This window comes from Antechinus flavipes, chromosome 1 (assembly GCF_016432865.1).
Source record: "Antechinus flavipes isolate AdamAnt ecotype Samford, QLD, Australia chromosome 1, AdamAnt_v2, whole genome shotgun sequence".
Classification (NCBI taxonomy): domain Eukaryota; kingdom Metazoa; phylum Chordata; class Mammalia; order Dasyuromorphia; family Dasyuridae; genus Antechinus; species Antechinus flavipes.
In genome coordinates, this window is record NC_067398.1 from 358,567,956 (window position 1) to 358,592,660 (window position 24,705).

General features: G+C 36.2%; 1 protein-coding gene across 1 annotated transcript in view; it reads left to right on the plus strand.

The window, feature by feature from the left end:
* MYO5B (myosin VB) overlaps positions 1-24,705 on the plus strand; it is a 518,558-nt gene that overhangs the window by 187,937 nt on the left and 305,916 nt on the right. The window contains exons 3-4 of the mRNA XM_051969631.1: positions 8,901-9,072; positions 11,126-11,270. Of these exons, the coding sequence (XP_051825591.1) occupies positions 8,901-9,072; positions 11,126-11,270 (317 nt within the window). The remainder of the gene's footprint in view (positions 1-8,900; positions 9,073-11,125; positions 11,271-24,705) is intronic.

The window sequence follows — 24,705 nt, forward strand, 5'->3', positions numbered from 1 at the left end:
ATCCCAGTAAAACTATCACAACCATGGGTTAAACCTAGGTTGAAGATAACCAACAGATCTCAAACTAGTTGGTGAATTAAGAGGATTATCTACCCCAAGCAGATAATGACTTCCCTCAGCAGAATGAGCACTTGAACACACTGTTTGAATGACTGTGAAGGTGCCTGATGTAGGTACTCTAGAATGCTGAGAGCTTGGTAAGACATAGAAGATGCCAAATTCTATACTGGGTCCTGGGTCATCTCCACTCATCTTGATTTTTGTCTTGCCACTGCACTTCGATCACTCTGCAAGAGAGTGAGGCTGGTTCTTTGTTTGAAATCCAATTCAAACATGAGTCAAGCTATCACCCTGGTTATCACTGCTCCTCTTTGAAAACAAGAGATGTATACCACTACAGCTTTCAGGAGAAGTATCACCAGAGTGTTCTGTAACCACCACGCCAAATTTAGACTCCTTCTTTTTCCCTCCGCCTCCCTTCAATCTATTTGGGACCAGAGAACCTTAGAATCAACCTCCTCATGTATCTGGGTCTATGAACTCTGGATATGGACTTTCACTGGAGGAGAGGTCCCCCCAAGCACTACTCCCATCAGTGCAGATACATGTTTATTGTCTATCTCTAATGGTGTGCGCCTAGACAAGGTATTTAAGTGAGTCTCAGGGTCATCATTGTAAAATGGGAATGATAATATTTGTACTTCTCGCCTTATGGGGTTTTTTCAAGGAAAAAGATCTTGTAAATCTTAAGGGCCTGAATGAATGCAAACTTGCTAATATTACTATAACCTATATCGGGGTTTTGGAAGCTCCTGAGCCAGGAATTAATTATATAATTGTGATAAAGGTAAAATCCTACAATTTGATTCAAAAAGTAATTATTCAAGTTCCAGTGATAAGAACTGAGGGATGAGAGGGAGATAATGGTAACAGTGTTAAACATAGGTACTCCAGCACCAGGTTCAATCAAGCAACAAAAATAAAGCTGTTAATGTATGCTAGTCATGAGGGATAAGAAGAAAAGTTTTTTTTTTTTTTTTTTTAAGAGGAAAGACGTGCATTTATAAGTAAATGCAGCATGTATGCAGAATAAATCCAGGATAACTTCGGAATGTTCTGCCACGTGGTATGGTAGAGATGAGGACAATGTGCTTCATGTAGGAAATGGTACATGAGATATGGTTTGAGAGAACCAAGGCATTTGACAAAGTGGAGATAGCAGGAAGCAGCATATTCCAGGCATGGGGACAAATTGTGCAAAGGGCAGAGAGGGGAGATGGAGTATTCTGTGGTGGATACTACAAGTAGGTCAATTCAGCTAAGCTGGAGAGAGAGAATCAAAGACAGAGGGGAGGGGAGAGGAGAAAAGGGGAAGTAGAGAGAGAGGGAAAGAGAGGGGGAAAGAGAAGGAGGAGGGAAAGGGAAAGAGAGAGGAATGAGCAAGGAGAAAGAAAGGAAGAGAGAGGAGGGAGATGGAGAGATGAGGGAGAGGGAGACAAACAGGCAGACACATACACACATAGACACACGGAGACAGAGAAACACAGAGAGAGACAGAGAGAGATAGGATGATGACAGATTATGAAGGACTTTCAGTGCCAGCCGGAGGAATTGTGCATTTCAATTCCAGAGGCAAGAGTGGGCCATGAGAGCTTATAGAGTAGGTGACATAAGAAGCCTAGCCTTCAGAAATAGTGATTTCACAGCTGTGTGGAGGCTTGACTGCAGAGAGATAGAGAAAGAGGGTACAGAGATGAATTAGGAGGCTATTTCAATAGTCTAGGTGAGAGACCATAAGGTCCCATACTGTATGGAATCATCATTTCAGATGTGGGTGGGATCAATGGTAAGAGATCATCTGGTCCAACTTTCTCATTTTAAGAATAGGAAAATGAGACTTAGGGAGAACATTTGGCTTATCTAAGGCTATAGAGCTTTACATTTCCATGGAAGTGTATTGACTTTAACCTCTGAAGACTTTGTTTTAAGTCTTGGCCCTGTCCCTCAGTAGCTGTGACCTTAGAGAAGTCATCCCTCCTTCCTAAGAGTATTCCCTTCAGTATTTACATTACCCTTTTCACAGGATTATAGTGAGAAAAGCCCTTTGTAAAAGTTGAAGCACTACAGACATGAGTTTTTGTTAGAGAGTAGGAGAAGTTTCTGGTTGTCCTAATTCCCATGTCCTTTTCACCATATTACTCATTTCTTCTCCAAAACTAGTGCACCAGTAAAAATGCACCAAATGCTTATACAATTTCTAGCTACTGATTGAACCTCATTTCCATTTTTCTTCAATTCCCTTAGTCCTTGAGTGTTTGAGGTAGTATTACCCCACTCCCTCCCCCGTAGTTTACCTTCATGTTCTCCTGGAGAAGAGATTTAGAATTCTGGATTTAAGTTCTCCACTTTAAATGACTTCTGTCTTACAAAAGAATCAGTGTAAGCTGTCCATTGCTACAATATAACAGGATGGTTTAAATTGAGAGCCCATGAGTCTGAACAGGCAATATTCCAAGTTCCCTGTACTAAACTGAGATTGGGAAGATGAGCTATGACTGAAGATTTTCATGCTCCTGTGATTCAGGTTATAATAAATTTACCAACAATCTCCTTTAGCCATTGCCTGATGGTCAGGCACTTTATCAGGAGTTTGCATTCATTGCATCTGGTTCCTTACTGCTTCAGAGTGATGAATAGAACACATAGAGTTGAAAATACAGAAAAGGAAGACCAATTACTTTTCTTTTGGAAGAACTTAACAGATTTGAAAAACATAGCAGGCAGGTAAGAAAATGTGGAGAGCATACCTTCCCCAGAGACACTTTGGGAGCTTCCTTAGAGAGTTGAGTTGGTTAGTTTCTGCAAATGAGAAACAACCCCACATCAGTAAGAGTATGTTGATCAATATGTAGTATCTGCTATGAACTTAACCTCCACTAAATGCTTCGATGCTTCTTTGGGAATTTAAGGGGACCCTTAATTCTAAAAGCTTATGCTGAATGTAAACTGGAAGAGTTTTTAAGTATTGGTCCAGTGACTATTTTCTGCTAGAACTTAGGAAAAGGGGAACAAAGACAGGCAAAAAGCATAAAATTATTAAGTACCTATTATGTGCCAGACACTGATCTAAGTGCTGGTGTTTAGAGAGGCCCACCACTAGGAAGAGCACTATGAGCAATTTTTTTCCATCTACATTTAACTGGTGAAGATAGTATTGTATGGTGGAAAGATCATTTAGAAGCCCTTTGTTCAAATCTCACTTCTGATATTTATTATCTGTGTGACTTTGGGCAAATCTTAAATTAAGGTATATGGACTAGATGGCTTTTGAGAGCTGTATTAGAGTACTAAGGATTTCTACAAACTCCCAACAAAGACATTCTCAATAAGGCAAGAGGAGGAAATTTTGATCAGCATTGGGGGAGGAGTAATGAAATTATGGGGTTCAGAATTAAGTGTCCTGGTACCATGAGGGGTGTGAGAAGAGATACAACTTTATCTTCCATGAATTTGCAGAGCCAAGATTTGAAGTTTCTCTGATTCTTCTCCCTCCCTTATTCCCTTCCTTCTGCCCTCCCTCCTTCCCTTCCTCTTTCTCTCCCTCCCTTCTTCCCTTCTTCTCCCCCTTCCTCCCTTCTTCCCTTCCTCTCTCCCTCCCTTCTTCAGATTTGAACTCAGGTCCTCCTGACTTCAGGGCTGGTGCTCTATCCACTGCACCACCTAGCTGCCCCAGTTTCTCTGATTTCTAAGACACTCTGTTCTTTCTATTGTCTATCTTATACTGATTTAGAGTTACGCCTATGCTGGTAACTTATGGAGAGACCAATCTTGGAGGCTTTTTCTTGTTAACTGGAAGATTTACTTTCTTTAGTTTTTTCCTCTCATTGATCACCTTTCTGATCTCTCTCTTCCCCACTCTCTCCTTCTGCATCTTTCTTATCCTCTCTCCCTTCTTCCTTCCCCATCCCTCTACTCTTTTTTATTTTTCTTTTTTCCTTTATTTTTCCTTTCATCCCCCTCTTCCTTCCTCCCTCCAACATTTTTCCTCCTCTTCTATCTTCTTCCTATTCCTCACAATGCACAGAATAAACATGTATAAGCAAGTTTAAAATGATAGTATTGTAGCTTGAAAGAATTGTAGGTTCCACTGACCAGCCCCCTAAAAACTTGTGATTTGTCCTACATTACATGGCAAATTGTGGTTTTATAAATACAGTTAACTCACAGTTTTCTACACCAAAAGAAATACAGAAATAGGCATGAAGCATTGAAAAATGTATTTGGCTCAGAGACCTACTCACTCATACCAAGTGCTTTTATGTTCTACCCACCTAACATCAGTGTTCCAAGAGTAGGCCTTTCCTGAGATCTAGAGATGTGAAACTATTTCTGGCTTTTGAGGCTTTCATAATATCAATCATCATCATAACAATTAACCATGTTTAAAAATAAAGCAGAATACCTAAAAACTGACATAATTAAAAACATACATGGATATGGATGTATACACACGCGCACACACACACACACACACACACACACGCAAAATTTAACAAATGCTTTTATAGCCTTTGTGAAAATTCACTTATTAACCAGGGAAAATTGAGCTTTCATGCGATGCATTGGTTGACATTAATATGGCAAGACTTACATATGCTCTCACTTTAATAACAATACTAAATATTCTTGTCCCATAGTTTAATCTATCATAGTTTCTTATCTCCTCAGGCCAAATGTCCTTCCTAGTCTTTCTTCTTTCCCTTCTCTCTTCCTACCCCACACTGGCTTGCCCCCAAACTAGTAGTAGTGAGTAGAAGAAGGGATTGAAACCACTGGTGGATATTTAAGAATTTCCAGTTTTGTTGATCTTGTCATTGAACATTTCTCCAATTCCAAGAGTCAAATGATTTGTACATCTCAGTTTTTTTTTTTTTTTTTTTTTTGTCTCTGGCTCCTAAAAGTTCCATAGTACCTGATTATGTGATCATCAGTTATTTTGAAAAACTCTTACTTTTCAAATAAACCATATTGGCTTCAGATTTATAGTCGATTTAACTAGTGACAGTCTTACAATCAATTTCCTATTAAGGAAAAACCTGTTCTTATGTCTTTTTCTTTTTCCTCCCCTCCACATGGAAACTAAGAAATCTATAGCTTCATATGCTTAGCGGGCAGGTTTTTAGCTCTTTTCAGCTGACTTGTACAGTTTTTGCCTCCATGTCAATGTGATAGACCTCGTGACCTTAGCTTTTCCTTAGCCCCTCTTTTTGTGAATTTGCTTGGAATTTTCCTATAATGTCTGTTTTTGATAAAAACAAGAAGAAAGACATCTGAAAAAAGACAGAATTACAGCTGTCCTACCCCCTACAATGGATGTAAGGATAGTCAAGTAGGATCCTATAATCCACATTCTGTGCTGGTATCTGAAAAAGAAGAAGCATTCAGAAAGTACAGATGGGAACTAGGGAAATTCCCTTTCCTGGAGACCTTCTGTGGAAAAGTAGACATCCCTCTGTCCAGAAAGACTTGGATATAGATTAGAGTCCTTCTGAATAATTCTATGAGTTCTAGAATTCTGACATATAAAAATTCCTTGCTTCATTGCTCTTTTATCATATTGAGGGGGAGCAAGCCTACTTTTTATGCCATTGAAATCATCTGGACTCCCTGCTTTGTCAGAGATGTTTATTTTATATTTTTATTAAGTGGATATTTAAAAAATATATATTATTCTTGGAAAAGCATTATGGTAGTGTGATGTTATTACTTAAAGCTGATTTAGCTTAGTAATTTGGAATCATTTTATAGAATTACCTTTTTGATGATTCCATTTGGAGCAGGGCTTCTTAACTATAGATAGATTTCAGGGATTCTGTGACCTTGAATGGGAAAAACGCATTTTTATTTTCATTAACTTCCAACAAAAATTTGATATTTCCTTCAATTGTGAATATAGGACACAATCCTTATGAGAAGGGTTCTATAGCCTTCAGTATTCTGCCAAAGAGGTTCATGGCACAAAAAGATTCCCTCAAAAAAGTTTCCTTCAATTGGGAGAAGCCATTTAGATTTCCTATGGATTATTCCAGAGTACATCTGAGCAAGAGTTATAGGGACATGGTTTGGGAATGGGATAGAGAAACCATACATTTTTTCTATCCAATCAAGTATTTAAAAGTATTTATTAAGTACCATCATTATGTCAGACATTGAACAAGGCACCAGAGATAGGTGTATGAAGAATGAAACAGTCCTTACTTACATAGATCTTACATTCTTCCAGGAAAAACAAGTACATGTGTTTCTCTCACAGTATGTTTTTTTTTTTTTTGTGTGTGTATGTGTGTGTGTGTGTGTGTGTGTGGTATGTATGCACAAATAATACAAGTTTAATTCAAGATAGTTTGAGACAGGGCAATAGCATTTGGAGATAAGAAAAGGTTTCATATATAGAGAAGTTGATGCTTAATATGAGACTTGAAGAAGGAAAGGGACTCTATAAAATGAAGGTGAGAAGAGAATGTTTATAGCAAAGGCAGAGGGGAATGTTGCTTTGAAAAACAAAGAAGAGGTCATTTTTGCTTGTCTGAAGAGTATGGGAGAAGGTGGGACCACATGGTATAGGACATCAAAAACTAAATAGCAGAGTTTTGTTGGAATTGATTGAATGGGGGATGTTACATGGTTAGATTTGTGTGGCAGTGTAAAAAATATACTTGGTTGACTTGAGTCAAGAGGCCAATTAGAGGCCTTTGTCATCATCTAGGATAAGAGTGGATATGGTCTTGAATTAAAGTGTGAGAACACACAGGAGATGTTGTGGGCTTAAAAAAGGACAAGATTTGTCAACTACTGTAATTAGATATATAGATGAAAGAGAGTGAGAAATCAAGAATGTTAAGATTATAATTTCAGTACACTGGAAGGATGGTGTTGCCATTGACCAAAATAGTGACGTTTTCAAGAAGGTTCAATTTATTTTTTGGGGGGAGAAGATAGGGTTTGATTTTATATATATTGAGCTTGATTTATTTCAGGATGTTCAATTTCAAAAGACAATTGATGATGTGAGACTGGAGCTTTCAAAGTAGAAACTACTATACTATCTATGAGTCATCGTCACAGAGATGTTCACTCAAACCTTGGGAGCTGATGGGGTTACAAGAAGAGAAGAGGGCCCAACAGTGCTTTGAGAGTCACACATAGAGGAGATAGTGTGAGTGAGAAATAAATAAAAGAGGTAGAGAAGAAATGGTCAGATAGATAAAAAGAACAAGTAAGGCTAGTGTCTCAAAAACCTAGAGAAGAGAGTATTCAGAATGAGAGAGAGTGACCAGAAACTAATAAGAAAATAAATAATCCTGTTCAACATATTAAGTGTATGATTCTGTTCATCTTCTCATGTGTAAGTACAGTGGTATCTCAGTTCTTGTTGTTAGTTGGTTCCAAAAAACAATGAATACCAAACAAATTTTCCTGAAAGGAATATATCTCCAGACCATCCTTCCCCACCCAATTCCCCAAAGGTGCAAGTGGGGCTTCCAGCTACAGAGAAACAAGTGAGCAGCTCAGCCCAGCCGGGTTCTTCCTTCTTGACCAAAATCACTTTCTGAAAGAAACCAGGACCTTTATACTCTCCCTCCACCCCAAACAGTACAAGCTTCCTTAAGGGAAGCCTGAATGTGGAGGTGGAGCCATGATCCTGCGCTCTCCACATTCTGGGGTTCTGGCCACCTTCTGGGGCTCAGAGTGGCCAGGAGTTCTCCAGGCCACTTCTCCTGCCACTGCTCCTGTTGATTCTCTTCTTGGTGAGCATGCTGGCCTCTTCATGCCCCTTCTAGCACTACTGTTTTGGGAACCTTGGAGACTATATGTTGCAGCCACATCATCCTGCAGCAACTGCCCATCCAAGCCATCCTGCCAGCCAAGGGGCACAATCTTAGCATTGGAGCTCTACCCTGACAGTCCTGCCCATCACAGCCTTCCCTGGGGGGGGGGGAGCTGCACTTGACCAAGGGCAATAGCAGCAGGGACCTGCACATATTCTTACTTCTCAACCAAGATAACAACCAAGAATAATAAGTATAGAGCAAGCATCAAGTCCCGAAACTTTTTTTTCTTGTCAAAGTGTTTCAAATACCAACTTTGAGGAGTTTCAAAGCAGATGAGTACTTAGGTACAGCGTACCTCTGTATCTCTGACACTGCCTCTGTGACTCTTTGAACCAGGCACTTTTATTCTTGGGTCTCAGCTTTCTTATTTTTAAAATGGAGAGGTTTGACTATCTTACCCATAAAATGTAAAAGATATATCCCAGAGAGGACATGTTGGACTAAAGAGGAAAAGTGGCCTATAGTATTTGCATATTTTAAAATATATGTATATTTTAATATTTTTTTCTGAATTTAACAACAACAAACAAATTAATAAAATGGACTTATCCATATATCTAGTAGAATTGAAAAGCAAGCAAAAGATTTCTCTTTCTTATGTGCAGCTTACTTTTCTTTTTAAGTGTATAAGACATTTAGGCAGTGCCTCTCAAACCTATTCTGCTTTCCTATTTTTCTTTCTGGTCTTTCTTCTGTCCCAGGGCACTTTTTAAAGGAACATCATGCTTCCTGAATTGTAATCATCAGTGATACCCATGTGGCTTTTCTATAAGCTCTCTGTCAGCATCTGAAGACTTCATCTGGGATGGTTCTTATAACAGGATAGATATTATGGCCTTGACTCTGGTTCCTCAAAGCATTTTGCTATTGGTCATAGTAATCACTTGTAATCATGTGAAAGTTAAGTAGCTGAGTTAGATAACTTCACAGGGCATCATGCTGTGCCCAGTGCCTTCCAGGCAAATTAATTAACTGCTTTTTCTGTGTCTATGACTTGTATTTCTTTAGATCCAAGAATACCCGATTGATCTCAATAGCAACCAACTCCCCTTCTTACGAAATCCAGATATCCTGGTGGGAGAAAATGACCTAACAGCTCTTAGTTATCTTCATGAACCTGCAGTTTTGCATAATTTAAAAGTTCGTTTCTTGGAGTCGAACCATATCTACACTTATTGTGGTAAGTGGGGTGCTTAGTATTTGGGCCATGTGCATATACTTGTGTTTGTGATGGCTTTGTATCATTAAAATGAGAAGTGTTAAATTCCAGTTTGGCAACAATGCTAATTTTCCTGTTGTATTTGATGAGCATCCCTCATCAGAAACCTTTTTTATAATCAGTGCACATTACTCAATTAACCTTTCTTGCATCTCTGGGGAATGATTGTCTTTATTAATTGCTCAACAAATGAAGAAACAGGTCCATGAACCAAATCCCATGAAGGGATTTGCTCAGGTCCAGTACTTGAAATTGCAAGGAGACTAAGGACATTGCAGGCATTTGCATTAGTGTGTTTTACTCCTACTCTAGCTATTGATAGATTTGGGCTTGTTCTTCTGGGAGAGTAGGAGTAGAGGAAGACACTGGAAGATGGCAGTAACCATTCTCAGTGAAGCCACAAAACAAATATCCCATATGAGAAAGACTAGAGGGATTGAATTTCTTTTCAGTTCCTTAATCCACCACAATCTGGAGTATAGATTCTTCTCTTCTTTTTTTCTTCTGCCCCTTTACCATAATGAGTCACATTCGTTATATGTATGCTGAGTATAAAAACTGTGTTAGGCACTGGGAAAAATGAGAGCAGGATGCAATCTGAGCCCTCAAGTTGCTTAACATCAGTAAGCATCATTCAACTAATATATATGAACTAAGGGCAGTCAGGTGACACAATGGATAGAGTGAGTATTGGATGTCTGAGGCTAGTTTTGAATTCATAAAAATGATCCTTCCCAGTTCCAAGCCCAGTGCTCTATCCACTGTACCACCAAGGAAGTGGGAGTAGACTAGTAATAGGGGACAGCCAAAGACAAGAGAGCGATTTATTAAATTTTCAAGGGAATAGAGAGAGGATTTTTGGTCATTGCTTCCAAATCTTCCTTTTGCTTAACAACATGGATTATGCCTGGGCTTTTTCAGACTTTTGCCCCTTTCATATTTTTTTCACCATTGTCTACAATAACACCTACTAAATTAAGATTTTTTTTTTCCCATGGAGCAGGTATAATTAGATCTACATAGCATGGCACTTGTAATGTTTGAGAAATGAATTCTCCAAATGATAAAATAAGATTCTTCCCAAGCTGACTGAAAGCTGATGGGGTCTTATTTCAAATATAATAAAAGCACTACTATCCAGTACTAGTTTTCACACACACCCCTCCCATTTCTCCCTCTCTTTTAAATAGGTAAAGAAGGAGCAGTATAATGGTTAGAGAGCAAGTTTTGGGGACAGGGAAGACCTAAAGTCTCACCTCCCATATTCTGTGTTATTCTGGATAAGTCCCTTAATTTCTCCATGACCCAGAGAACTCTCTCAAACTAAATTAAAGAGGTTACATCCCCACTGGTAGAGAGAGTTCCCTCCCTCAGACTTTTTGCATGTCTGTTAAATTCCCTGGTCAGTCCCCTTTTCTTCCAGCCCATGAAAGATAAACAAGAAGCAAATTAAAACAAAATGAATTGTTGTCAGGGTTTTATAACAATTTAAAATTAAAAATAAACTTTTTATTTTTATTATGGTTTTTTCACCAATCAAAGGTTAAAACCAAAAAGACTTATTTGTTTAAACCTTAAAGTGCTATCCCTAATACTTTAATATTTCTGAATTAAGTTATAATTTTTATACCAATAGAACATTTAAGATTAATTGATGCCTGATTACCTGTCTCTGAAAGACTGAAAATCTATATCAACATTTCTTCTGTGTTTTGTTTTTTAGTCAGACAAGAAGATGATAAAGTCCGATAAAAATATGTTTAGGTTAAAATCTCCCAGCATGATGATAAGAACTAAGGAGTGGGATTAGTCATGGTATAAAATACATAGAAGCAAAGGAAGTCAAATTTCTGCCCTTAAAAAGTTCATTATGTAATTGAAAAATATATACATACAGAACAATTATTGTCTTCCCAATTTTGAGCTCTGTGGAGAGACTGAGTCACATGCCCTGGTATATCTGGATAAAGCCTTGGACAGCTCTGCTTAATCCCACTTGCTTTTTGTATTGCAGGTATTGTGCTTGTTGCCATCAACCCCTATGAGCAGTTGCCAATCTATGGACAAGATGTCATATATGCCTATAGTGGCCAAAACATGGGAGACATAGACCCTCACATCTTTGCAGTGGCAGAAGAAGCCTACAAGCAGATGGCCAGGTGAGGAGCAGATGAAGATGTGATCTGTTTCAGTGCTGAAAACACTTAATAATTTTCTATTCATTCGATGCCTTCTACTTCATCCTAACAGAACTTCACAGGTTGGAAAAGGCAAAAGAAAAACAACAATGCAGTTCTTAGTCCTTGTCAATCCCTTCCATCTTCTGTCTAGGCTGAGGACAGGTTTGGAGATCTGTTGACAGCCATTTGGACAACCATTTGGAGATGGTTGTCTTCCCCAAAGGTGTAAAGTAGGTAGAAGGATTACCAAGAAGATAGCATACTCCTAAGATTTCACCTCCTTTTTTTTTTTTTTTTCTTATTCATCCTTTTCCCTAATTTTTGATCTAAGAGGACTCACTTTCTAGGGACATGAAGTTTAATGTTGCATTTTTCCTCTCTTAACCTTTTTGACTCACTAGCTGTTTTTAGCTATAGCAGCTCTTGAAGATAACTAATGTTCTTGGATTATGTCCTCAAGTTGCAAGTGATTTGGAAAATACTGTGGGTTTTTGTTGTTGTTGTTAAAATTAATGGATAAATGAAATGACTTCTGAGTCCAGGTGTGCCTAAAATAAAGAACCCAACTCTCCTGAGAATAGTTGAATGTCTGAAGGACTGACATGATTCTTCAATGAAAAAGGAGTTCAATTCTTGTCTCAAGCTTGCTGCATATGAAGTAGAGCACTTAGCTCCATTAGTAATTTATCAGAAGTATTAATTAGAGTTAACACTCTGAAGCTGCATCCTTATGGCTGACAGTGTTTACTTCTTGAGTGGGTATCACTCATTGATATCTCTAGGGAGGGGAGGAAGAGATTGTAAGAGGGAATATGCCTTATCTGTGTAAGTACATGCTGCTAGTGGTTCTGGGTTTATGTTATTCAGACCAACAAAAGTTTCCATTGGGAAAAAGGTCATTTTACCATTTTTCTTAATTGATTTATAGCATTTTATTGTGAGTTGTAAAGTTGGGGATTTAAAAGGCTACAGAATAACTAAATTAAAAACTAATAGCAAAATCAAGAGAATCAGAAAACCTAATTAATAGGAAGAATTAGAATCATTTCATTTTTACTAAATATAGTAAGGGTAAGACTGTGCCAAAATAATTATAACCTTTGGTTTCTAATAGCATAATTAACAGTAAATCTTGTATTAATATCTTACTGGAGGTTGTATCTGAAGCCACAAATATGAGTCATCCTAAAACTTCTCATTTAATACTTATATGAAGTTGTTTGTAGGAAATGGTCCAAATGTAACCAGCATAAAGTAAAAATTAGATATTGGTCAACTAGCAAGTAGCGAACTAATATGTATCATCCTGTTGCTGAGAATCCAAAGACCAAAAAGAAAATAGACCTTGTCCTCAAGGACCTTACATTCTAATTAATGGAACTATACATACATACATACATATAAATATATATAATCTTTCTATGTAATTTTAAGTAGTGATAATTGTGGGGGAAGTAGTGGGTGTGGTGGTGAAATAAAAATATTAAGTAGTATTATATGCTACTTAACTGAACTCTGAAGGGAGTTAGAGATGTCACAGAGAGTATGTAAGGAGGGAGTGCTTTCCAAGAAGGAGAGGATAGTCTCAGCAAAAAGAGCAAAACCCCAGAGACAGGAAGTATAACAATTATGTCCACCAGTTGCAGCAAATAGTCCAATGTGGCTGGAACTTAGAGTACATGAAAGGCAGCAAGGTATATAATCCTTGAAAAGTATGCTGAGGTCCACTTGTGAAGGTTGTTAAATGACAAATACAAGAGTTTGTACTTGATGTTAGAGGCAAGTAGGAACCTTGAAAATCACAGATTCACAGAGCATCAGATTTGGAAGAGACCTTAGCAGCCATCTTGTTTAATATGTGCACAAAAGGAATCCCCACCACAAATGGTCATCCAGCCTCTGCTTGGTAGACTCCACAGAATGGGAGAAGCAACCGACTCTTGAGGCAGGAAGCCCATTCTATGTTTGGACAGCTTCAGTTGTAAGAAAGTTTTTTTCTGTGAAATTTTCTACTCGGTGCTCCTGATTCTGTCTTCTGTGTTCTAATGGAATAAGTCTAATCCTTCTTCCCATATAGCAGCCTTTAAAGGCAACTACTTTGTCTCTCATGAGATCTTTTTTCTTCAGGATAAAAATATCTAGTTGATTCAACAGATATTCATGACACCGACTCAAATTCCCTTTCTGTCTTGATGCCTTTTTCTGAATATTCTCCACATTATCAATTTCCTTAAATTTAGGTGGTATTGGATCTTACTGCAATACTCCAGACAAAGGTAGACAGTGAGACTATTGAGTCAACAAGGCTAATAAGAAAGCATTTATGAAATACCTACTATTTTCAAGGTGGAAAAATCCCTGGCAGCATAAATATATATATACATACACATACATACATACACACACACACACACATATATATATGTGTGTATATATATTAATGTGTGGGCAAAAGAAGAAGGAGAGGAGAGACAGAGAGGGAGAGAGAGATCATGTGTGTGAAGATTAATTTAGGAAAGGACAGATTATGAAGGGCTTTACTGAAAAGCCAAACTTATGTCCCTCTTTAATATAACTCAAGATTATAATAGAGTTTTTTTTTTTACTGCCCCATGACACTGCTATCTCATATTGACATTATGTCCCCTAAAACCTCTAGATCTTTTTTTTTTTTCTTTTTTCAGAACTGCTATCTCACCATGCCTTTCCTAGTTCATGCTTTTGGTGCTGATTTTTCTTCTCACACTCAAGTGTAAGACTTTATTTTATAGTCAGTAGTCAGATAAACATTTTTAAAATATCTACTTTGTGCCAGAAACTATCCTAAGCCCTTAACTCTATTGAGTTTCATATTATTAGATTCAACCCAATGCTCTAGCCTCTTAAGAGCCTTTCTGGTTCTAGCTCTGTCATTGAGCATGCTTGCTGTTTTTTTCCAGTTTGAGATGAGTTGCAAAGGGGATGAATGTACTATTTATGTGTTTATTGAAATCATTGACAAGTATATCAAACAGTACAAGACCAAACAGATTGCTTAGGTTTTTCATCAGAACCATGACAATCTTCTTTGAATGAACCAATTTTGAATACATATGACTATATAATTATCTAATCTACATCTCTCCATATTTGACATGAGAACAGTCTAAAATAATGTTTTGTTAATATCTAGATAAACTACACCTTCAGCATTCCCCTCATCTACTGGTTTATTTTTATTCAAAAAAGAAATCAGATTAAACTGGCAGGACCTGTTCTTGATGAAACCATGCTGGCTTTTTGATAACATTGTATTGACACAAGGAGAGTGTTGAACAAGGAAGTACATGGTCCTGCATGTGCTTTAGGAATATTACTTTGTTCCTCAATAGATAAATCATCAAATGGTATGAACAAACTGTTCTCAGAATAAGAATTGCAAATCATTAACAAATATATGAGCAATGACTCCAAATCAATAATAATGAAAGCTGTTTGAATCAGTGTAATTGATGTTTTATTTCACATCTAGAAAGTTGGTTTAAAAAAATAGAGGGAGAAAATGGAAAAATAATCAACATTGAAAGGGTTGTGGGAACACAGGAACACTAATTAATGTACTTGGTAAAGCTGTACATTGGTATAATCATTCTGGAATGAAATTTAGAAATATAATTAGAAAACAGTCAATCAGAAAACACTTATTAAATGCCTTCTGTGTGCCAGGACTGTGCTAAGTCTGGAGATAGAAAGATAATGTGAAGCATTTTCTCTCTTTAAGAATCTTACCACCTAATAAATAAGATAACATGTGTATGTAAAAATTATTGGAATAAGTACAGAGACTAGATGTGTGATTTCATTTGTCTAGGGAACTTCCCAATATGACTACCCCCTTTTCGTGTGCAGATTAGCACCTGCAACTTTTCATCTTAGAATACTGTCCAGAATATTGAGAGGGCACTGGGTTACATAAACAGTATTGGTCTGGGGCAGGATTTAAATCCAGATTTTCTAATTTGGAGGCCTACTCTATCCACTTTGCCATTCTTGCTCCTTTATATATAAAATCAGCAGAAGATATTTTAAGAGGGAATGTACTAACATCTGTGAAATAATCATGAAAGACTTGCATATAAAAAGTAGACCTGCAATAGAGTCTTGATTAAATCAGGCATTCAAAGACAGAAGTGAGGGAAAGTGAGGGCAGAAGGGACAGCCAGTGCAAAAGGTGGAGATAGGAGATAGTCTTATGTGTGACAAATAGCAGGCAGCCCATACTTTTTTTTTTTTTTAAAAACAAAGATCCTATTAGTAGACTTTTATGCCAAAGAGAGCAGAGACAGTAAGAAGTCTCTTATAGACCAAAAATATTCATGGCAATACTTTTTATGGTTAGCAAAGAACTTTAAACAAAAAATATGCCTATCAGTTGTGGAATAACTAAATAAATTAAATATAAATATAAAAAATGGAATCTTATCCATCATAAATATGAAGAATTTAGAGATGTGTAAGGAGCTTATATGAATCGATGCAGAGTGATCAGAAGAACCAAGAAAACAAGTGATGCAATGGCTAAAACAAGGTAAATTTTAAAAAAATGAAAATGAATATTGTAATTGTAATTAAGGCTTTTACTACCTTTTCTTATTTGTAGAGGTGGGGAATTATGGGTATAAAATATCAAGTATGGTTGTTTTTTTTTTCTTTTTAAATTTTCAGCACACACATTTGTTAATCAGTTGCTATGTGCTAGGTAGTATATTATGATTTGAAAATTCAAAGACAAAATGAAACAGTTTTCACCCTTAAGGAGCTTTTATTCTAATGAAGGAGGCAGCATGTCTAATTATAAAAATGTGTGTGTGTGTGTGTGTGTGTGTGTGTGTGTGTGTGTGTGTGTGTATGTGTGTGTGTAATATTTACAAAACAGTACAAGGTAGTTAGGGCAACTAGGCAGTACAGTGAATGGAGCACTGGACCTGGAATGAGTCATGAAGTTAGGAAAATTCCCTCTTCTGAATTCAAATCTGGCCTCAGACATTTACTAGCTGTGTGATCCTGAGCAAGTCACTTAACTTTGTTTGACTCAGTTTCCTCATCTGTAAAGTAAGCTGGAGAAAGAAATAGCAAAGCACTGCAGTGTCTTTGCCAAGAAATCCCCAAATGGAGTCATGAAGACTCAGACAGGAAATTCCTCATCAACGACAAGGTTGATATTATAAAGAAGGTTGGGGGTTATAAGAAAAAGTTGCTTATAAAAGGTCAAGTTTGTGTGGAATCTCAAAGGAAACTAGAGGTTGCAAAAGGCAGACATAAGGAAAAAAGTGTATTCTAGGCTTCATTAAAAAACCTGGAGATGGAAGATGGAATATTGTTGTTGAACAAGTAATCTGGTATGCCAGGGTCTTACAATGGATTGAGGAATATTATGTATAAAAAGCCTGTAAAAAATAGGATGGAACAATGTTGTAAAGAGCTTTAAATTCCAAATAAAGGAGTTTATATTTGATTTTCAAGAGACTAGGGAACCACTGGAAAATGTTGAATGTTTATTTGTGGAGGCAAGGGACAGATGCTAGAGATTTTGTGGAAGTAGAATGGACAAGATTCAACAATAGTATTTGAGACCATAGGGGAAGATCATTTAGTGAAAGGAACACTGGCTAACTTTTCACAACCCTTATGGGCTAGGTCTAGTTTTCCAGTTAAGTAGCTAGGTGATTAGTTATTTCTGTTCTGCAACACAATTTTCTCTATTTGTCAGGTGGGGATGGTAGTACTTTGTCCTGTGACCCCCAGAACATTGACTTAGAAAGATCTAGATTCCAGTTCCATCCCTGACATTTGACTAATATTGTGACCCTAATAAAATCGGTTAACTTCTCTGAAGCTCAGTTTGTCTATTTATGAAATGGAAATAATTCTTATATTACTTGTTTCACAGGGTTATTGAAACCAAAATGAAGCTCAGTTTATGTAAAATATTTTGCAAACTTAAAACATTTTATAAATGTCAATAGTTATTATTCATCATGGGCTCATAAAGCATTATTGGCAGTGAGCTAAATAATGTATTCTCAGACCTTAGTCACAAGAGGAGGTACCACAGAGAGATGCAGTGATCTTGAGATCTCATCTGGCTCTTAAATTTTATGTCTGTCTTTCCTCCATTTCTTCTATAATACTGGATTTCCAGATGCTTCTGAGGATTGAGCATAGGTGAATTTTTTACCTTTATTAATAATAGAAATTGGTCACATGATTAGATATCTAATTCTTTATTGAACCATTTGGGGGGTGGGAGGGCAGATTTTTTGCTTTTGCCTTGTTGGGTAGTATTGAGAGAAAGATGGTGGGAGAGATAGGAAAGAACTTTAATGTAAATTACTCTGCTTTATGGTACGTTATCACATCCATGCCCACCCCCTGTTTCTCCCCATACCCATCTGTCCTGTGTTGCTTTGTGCTTTTCTTCTGAGCTGTGACTAATAGGAAGAGATGGGAGTGGGAACTGAGAGATGAGGAGGAGGGAGTTGACTTTATGTTGGCCTTCAGTTTGAATGTATGTCAGGTGATTTTAGTTCAGGTACACTTAAGAAATGGGGCCTTTGTTTTTGATTTGATTCAAAGCAAGTCCTTTTTTTGTACCTGTAGTCCTGACAGTTGGCATGGCACTTTATATGAAAACTGACATATTCTATATTTAGTAACCAGCAAAAGCAAGTATTATACATATTCAAAAATTAAAATAAAATTTTTTTGTGAAGCCATTTACTGTTTATTGTTTTTCCAATGTGCATATTAATTTTAACAATTTAACAAAAATACCCTTTTCATTTAAAAACTTCTTTAAATTCATATTTTGAGAGTAGTTTGGTAATTTTTAATTTAGTTTTTGTTGCTATCTTTGTTTTGAACATATATATATATATATATATAGAAAGGGGGGGGAGAATTCCAGGGTAGAACTCTGGAGTGCCTGAAGTTCAGAGAAGAAGGAACTTGTCAGGTATAGATATAAGCAATAGAGATGTTAACATACATGAGTAAGAGCCCCTTCCTCATACAACTTTTGGTTCAAGACATTTGGGGATGGGAAACCCATTAACCCTAGAATCAGTCTTTTCTATTTGTGGTTTGCATTGGGGTTTAGAAGTTTTTCCCTTACCAGAAGTTTTTCCCTTACCAGAAGACTATAGATTCCTTTTTGCAACTTATACTCATTGCTCATAATTTAGGGCTATAGAAAAAAATCTAATTCCTTTTCCATGTGATAGGCCTTCAAATACTTCAAGAAAAGCAGAATATGATATTTTCCATCTAAGTCTTTTTTTTCTATCAGTCAATCTATGAACATTTATTTTTTTTCCAGTCATAAAATTCTTTTTTTTCGTAATTATAACTTTTTATTGACAGAACCCATGCCTGGGTAATTTTTTACAACATTATCCCTTGCACTCACTTCTGTTCCGACTTTTCCCCTGCCTCCCTCCACCCTCTCCCCCAGATGGCAAGCAGTCCTATACATGTTAAATGTCACAGTATATCCTAGATACAATATATGTGTGTAGAACCGGACAGTTCTCTTATTGCACAGGGAGAATTGGATTCAGAAGGTATAAATAACCCAGGAAGAAAAACAAAAATGCAAGCAGTTTACATTCATTTTCCAGTGTTCTTTCTTTGGATGCAGCAGTTTCTGTCCATCATTGATCAATTGAAACTGAGTTAGATCTTTGTCGAAGAAATCCACTTCTGTCAGAATACATCCTCATACAGTTGTTGTTGAAATGTAGTCTACATTAGTTTTCTTTGTACAAAAACTTTTCAATTTGATATAATCAAAATTTTCTATTTTGTGATCAGTAATGATCTCTAGTTCTTCTTTGGTCATAAATTCCTTCTTCTTCCACAGGTCTGAGAGGTAAACTATCCTATGCTCTTCCAATTTATTTATAATCTCATTCTTTATGCCTAGGTCATGAACCATTTTGACCTTATCTTCGGTATATGGTGTTAAGTGTGGGTCAATGCCTAGTTTCTGCCACACTAATTTTCAATTTTCCCAGCAATTTTTGACAAATAATGAGTTATGGATATTTATTAAATGCCTATTATGTGCCAGGCACTGTGCTAAGAACCAGATAATAATAGCTAACATTTATATAGCATCTAGTATGTATCAGTCATTGTAATAAGTTCTTTACAATTATTATTTCATTTAATTCTCACAACAACCCTGAAAGGTAGATGATTTTATTATCCCTATTTTACAAATGAGGAAACAGAGTTTAACTGATTTTTCAAAGGTTGCTTAGCTAATAATTGCTAGTTTACAATTTATTTCACTTGCATCCTTTCTGATGCAAACTTCAACCTTTGTTGATAGGAGAATTAAATGCCTTTAGATGTGATAGTTTAGATAGTTTAGCATCAAACTATTAAGTTTTAGGTATGTATGTATTAAACTGTATGTATTAAAAGACTAGCAAATTAATAGGAAGAACAATAAAGAGCATTAATACCTATGCCAAAACTGAATTTATGTATATTTTTGACATGATAAAATGGAAAATGATGGATCTAAATCAAAATCCCAAATAAGAGCTCATCACAGCTCTAAAAAGATGAACATTTCCTTGTCAGAAAGGATAAGAAGAGCGAAGGATCTTCTCAGAGCAAATAGTGGATTAAATATTTTCAGAAATATTTTTGGAAAAGCATTTCATGAAGCAATGGTAAAGATAGCTAGTTGGCTATGGATTGAGAGCTAGGTTTGGAGTCAGTAAGAGCTGAGTTTAAATCTATCCATAGAAATTAACTATGTAACTATATAATTATATGTAACTATAAGCTATATAACCTGGGTAAGTCACAACTTCTTCTAGCCTCAGTTTCCTTATCTGTAAAATGGTGATATAACATATCTCCTGAGGCTTTGAGGAAAACCAAATGAAACAGCATATGTAAAGTGCTTTGTAACCCTTAAAATACTATATGAATGCTAGCTACTATTATTAAAGCTAACAATGCTCTCTGTCATTGAGTTCGTATAACATAACCCTAAATGATTTATCTCTGAATAGAGATGATGAAATGACTAAGATTCAAGAGTACAATAAAAAGTCATTCCATGGGCTATATTCAAATGAACTCAACCATCGATAGCACAAAAAGATTAGACAAATGATTGCATTGCACATCTTTGTTTAGAAAAACAAAGGCTTTGTAATAGTGATCCAGGGTCAGGTCATTACCACAAGAAATTCCAGAAAAGTTATCCTTCAGGAGCCTAGACTTAATGATACAGATTATACAGTGAACAGAGAAAATATATGCAACATATCACAGCAGGTTCTAGAAATTTAACATCAAACTGCCAACCTAAAGAAGATAAAATCAGTTGGCTAAAATTACATATCAAAAGCTTATTATTTTTTATAAACTAACATAATCAATCCCTATACTATAAACTCAAATCCCCAGTAGCCTGGATAATTCAACTATAAATTCTGCTGGAGCTAGAATATTACGGCAGATTAGTCCAAACCTAAGGTTAAGATCTAAGAATGATTTAAATAATTTATCTCATTCTAAATACATAAAACCTCCAAGCTAAATGAAATGAAAAGCTTTCAAAATGTCACAATCCAGAGGAAGAAAATAAAAGCATGTGGGAAGAGGATGAGGTATATGTCATTATTCTCACTTTATCTCCTTCCTACTGGAATTGTCCTGAAGACCCATTGAGTGTACAAAAAAATGAGCTTGCATTATAATAATCATATTCCATTACAAAAAGCAGTCATTTTATCCACCTATTTATTAATTTGCAGAATTTTAAATACAAAGAAATAATAGGATAGTGACTTGTCCTTGGACCATTTTTGTTGGTATACCATGAAAAAGATGAATAGACTGAGATAAGCAAAGCTCATATTTTTATTACATTTGAAATATATTACCTTTTATAAATTAAGGTAGCACAAAGTTAATTGTAGATTAAGGTAGCTATATGGCACATTGGGTAGAGTGCTTGTTAAATCTTGTCTTCCTGAGTTCAAATCACTTACATTTACTAGCAGTGATCCTAGGCAAGTCACTTAATTCTGTTGATCTCAGTTTCCTCACCTGTAAAATGAGCTGAAGAAGAGATTGGTAAGTTGCTTTAGCATCGTTGTCAAGAAAACCCCAAATGGAATCATGACATGACGGAAAATGACTGCATAACATTTGCATAATATACTCTGCTTTGCAAAATATCTTCCTTATATTGTTCCATTTGGCATAGGCAGATAGTGATGGTTACTTCTTTCCATTTCCATTAAGAAACAAGAGAATTAATAAGTGTTTTAACAGGAAGAATTTATGATGCCATGACAGATTTGCCAGTTATTAAGACAACTTTCTCTTTCTGAAATTTTTTTAAAACAAAATTGACACCATTTGGTCCATAGTTTATATAGTATTCTGTAGAAGAGGGGAAATGGACAATGACATTTTGAAGCCTTTTCCCTAACTACTGATTTGATGAAATGTGAATTCTTTGTAAAAAAGAGAATTACTTGAGGAAATTGTACTTATCAAAATCCCTGCCTCCTCTTAAGGAGTAACTAGATTTGATTCACTTTCTTGGAATCCTCAGCTCTTCTTTCAGACTAAGTTGAGAACACCTTTGGTTTCTCCCTTTTATTCTATCACAAAGGAAATGCTTTGGGAAAAAAATGTAATATGATTGATACTCTACTCTAAGTGAGATCCTGGAGATCCCTATTTATTGTATACTGTATTATGTTTTTTTTTTCTTTACAGAAATTTATGGCAAATTGATACAATGTCCAGTGAGGATAGGATTTGTAGTCTCAGCCCTGTCACTGGGCAATTCATGAACATGCTTTCTAATAGTCTACCTATTTATTTTGGATAGGGCCACAGTTGTGATCTTAGTGCTGTAGAAAACTGTCAGGTGAGGAGATCCCTTCTAATTATGCAGATCCATATTTTCTCTGTCTCATCTTCTACTATGATCTTCTAAAGACTATTGTACTATAGAGTCCTACTTACTGATCCATAAATATACTAGCAAACTTCCTTTCTTCTAAACTTCTCTTTTCACTTTGCTCATTCTTGTAAATCTGTAAAGCCCTTTTTGAGATCACTTTTTTCCAGAAATCTGTTAGCTTTTTGGCCCTTGGTAATTTTGCCCTTCTTGAAACAGCCATAAAGCTTATAATTTGTTATACTTATCTATCTCAATCATCAACATCATAAATTTTCTAGTTTTTGTTTTGTCCTTTCTTTTCTGTCCAACTCTTGATGCCCCTTTGGGGTTTTCTTGACAAAAATACTAAATTGATTTTCCATTTCCTTTTCCAGCTCATTCTATAGACGAGAAAGCTGAGCCAAACTGGATTAAATGATATGCCTAGGGTCACACAACTAGTAAATATATGACACCATATTAGAACTCAGTAAGATAAGTCTTTTTGACTACAAGCCTGACACTCTATGCACTATGGTGTTACCTCGCTGTCTGAACTATAATAATAGTTAGCATTTGTATAGTGCTTACTATAGACCTGGTCTTGTTCTAGGAATTTACAGATATTATCACATTTTATCCTCACAAGGACTATAGGAGGTAGGTATTATTATTATTATTATTATTAAACTCATTTTACAGTTGAGAAAACTAAGGCAGTCAGAGGTTATGATTTGCCTGACATCAAATATCTAGTAAATGTCTGAGGATAGATTTGAGTTCATGTCTTAATGTAAGCCCTACAGTATTCACTGTATATCTAGCTGCCAAGGCATTGCTCAAATAGATGCTGTTTTTTGTTTTTATTTAATAGTTTTGAGTTATTAGTTACATATCTTTTCCTGGGAGTAGGACTCATGTCTCATAATTCTTTGTGCTACTCATAGAAACTTACATGCTGTTAAATGAATGACACTGTTTAAAAGTTTTGTGGTTGAGTCATTTAAGCTGTGTCTAATTCTTCATGGATCCATTTGGCATTTTCTTGGCAGAGATACTAGATTGGTTTGCCATTTCCTTCTGCAGCTCATTTTACAAAAGAGGAAATTGAGGTAGACAGGATTAAATGACTTGCCCAGGGTCTTACATATAGTAAGTATCTGATGTCACATTTGAATCCAGATCCTTCTTCTCCAGGATGAGCTCTTTATCTGCTAAATCACCTAGGAGATGTTTAAAACTTTACAGGTTCAATTGATGTAGAGCTTTTAAATGATTTCTGGCATTAACATAGCTTGCCAAAGATAACTAAGCATTTGTGATTGAAAAATACCTCACTTGTGTTAAGTGAATCAAAAGAGCCTCTAACTTGATTCTTTTATTGTAAATCTACTCCTGGTCAAGGACATATAGATTTATATAATTTTTTTAATGTGTCCATCTAATCAAGTATTGTGTTTTATTGTTATTAAATTTTAATTTATTTACAACAATGCACGAGAGAATTTTATCAGCTAGACTGGTGTCCCCAGTAAAACAAAAATGTCTGAATTTATTGAGACAAGTCACAAGCAGAGATGCTCAGTGATTTTCATGAAGTCACATAAAGTATCTAAGCTAGAGGAATGTGCTCCACCTGCTCTCTTGGTCTGTTGATCAGTCTTCTTTTGTTAAAATTCTACAGTGAATTTCTTTTCTTAACAAGGATGAATTCAGAGATGAAGTTTCCACTTAATAAATTATTAAAAGTTTACAGAATCCTCATTTCTTGAGTTTAAAGAGATCTCAGAAAGCATTTAATCCAACATTTATCCAGTGATAATCCAGCAGAACATCTTTAGTACCTCTCTAGTGATAAATAGATAACTCATGACCTCAATAGAAAGTTCATTTTATTTTTAGACGAACTAAATGTTAGGAAGTGCATTTTTTTTTTCTTGTTTGTTTTATTTATTTTTTTAAATTGGAGTTTGTTTTGTTTATGAGGGGGAGGATTCTAGGAAAATGGCGAAATAGGTTGATAAATGTCAATCTCTCCTGAGTTCCCACACACATAGAACAAATTTGCACCTTAGGGCATAGACTGGTGAAAAACCAAGAAGACTTGGGGCAGAACTGGGCTCCTCCTAATATAATTTGACAAGATCTGAAGAAAGACCAAACAGGAAGTGCAAACATATACCTCCAGGTGAACTGGGCAGAAACATTAAGTGGGGATCCCTCGGGGTATCTGGTTGTGAAACCACAGGAACCATAGAGACTTTCACTTCCTGGACTGTTTGTCAAGTTGGGATTTGGGAAAATAGAGTGAACCTCCACTGATTGGAAACCTCAGGTTCATTTCTTAGACTGGGCCCTGGACAAGAATGAACCAGTTTTTGGTGAATACAGAGGCAGCAGGGCAGGGGCATTGCTTTCTGTGAGCACTTGAAGGAAGATGGAGATCTT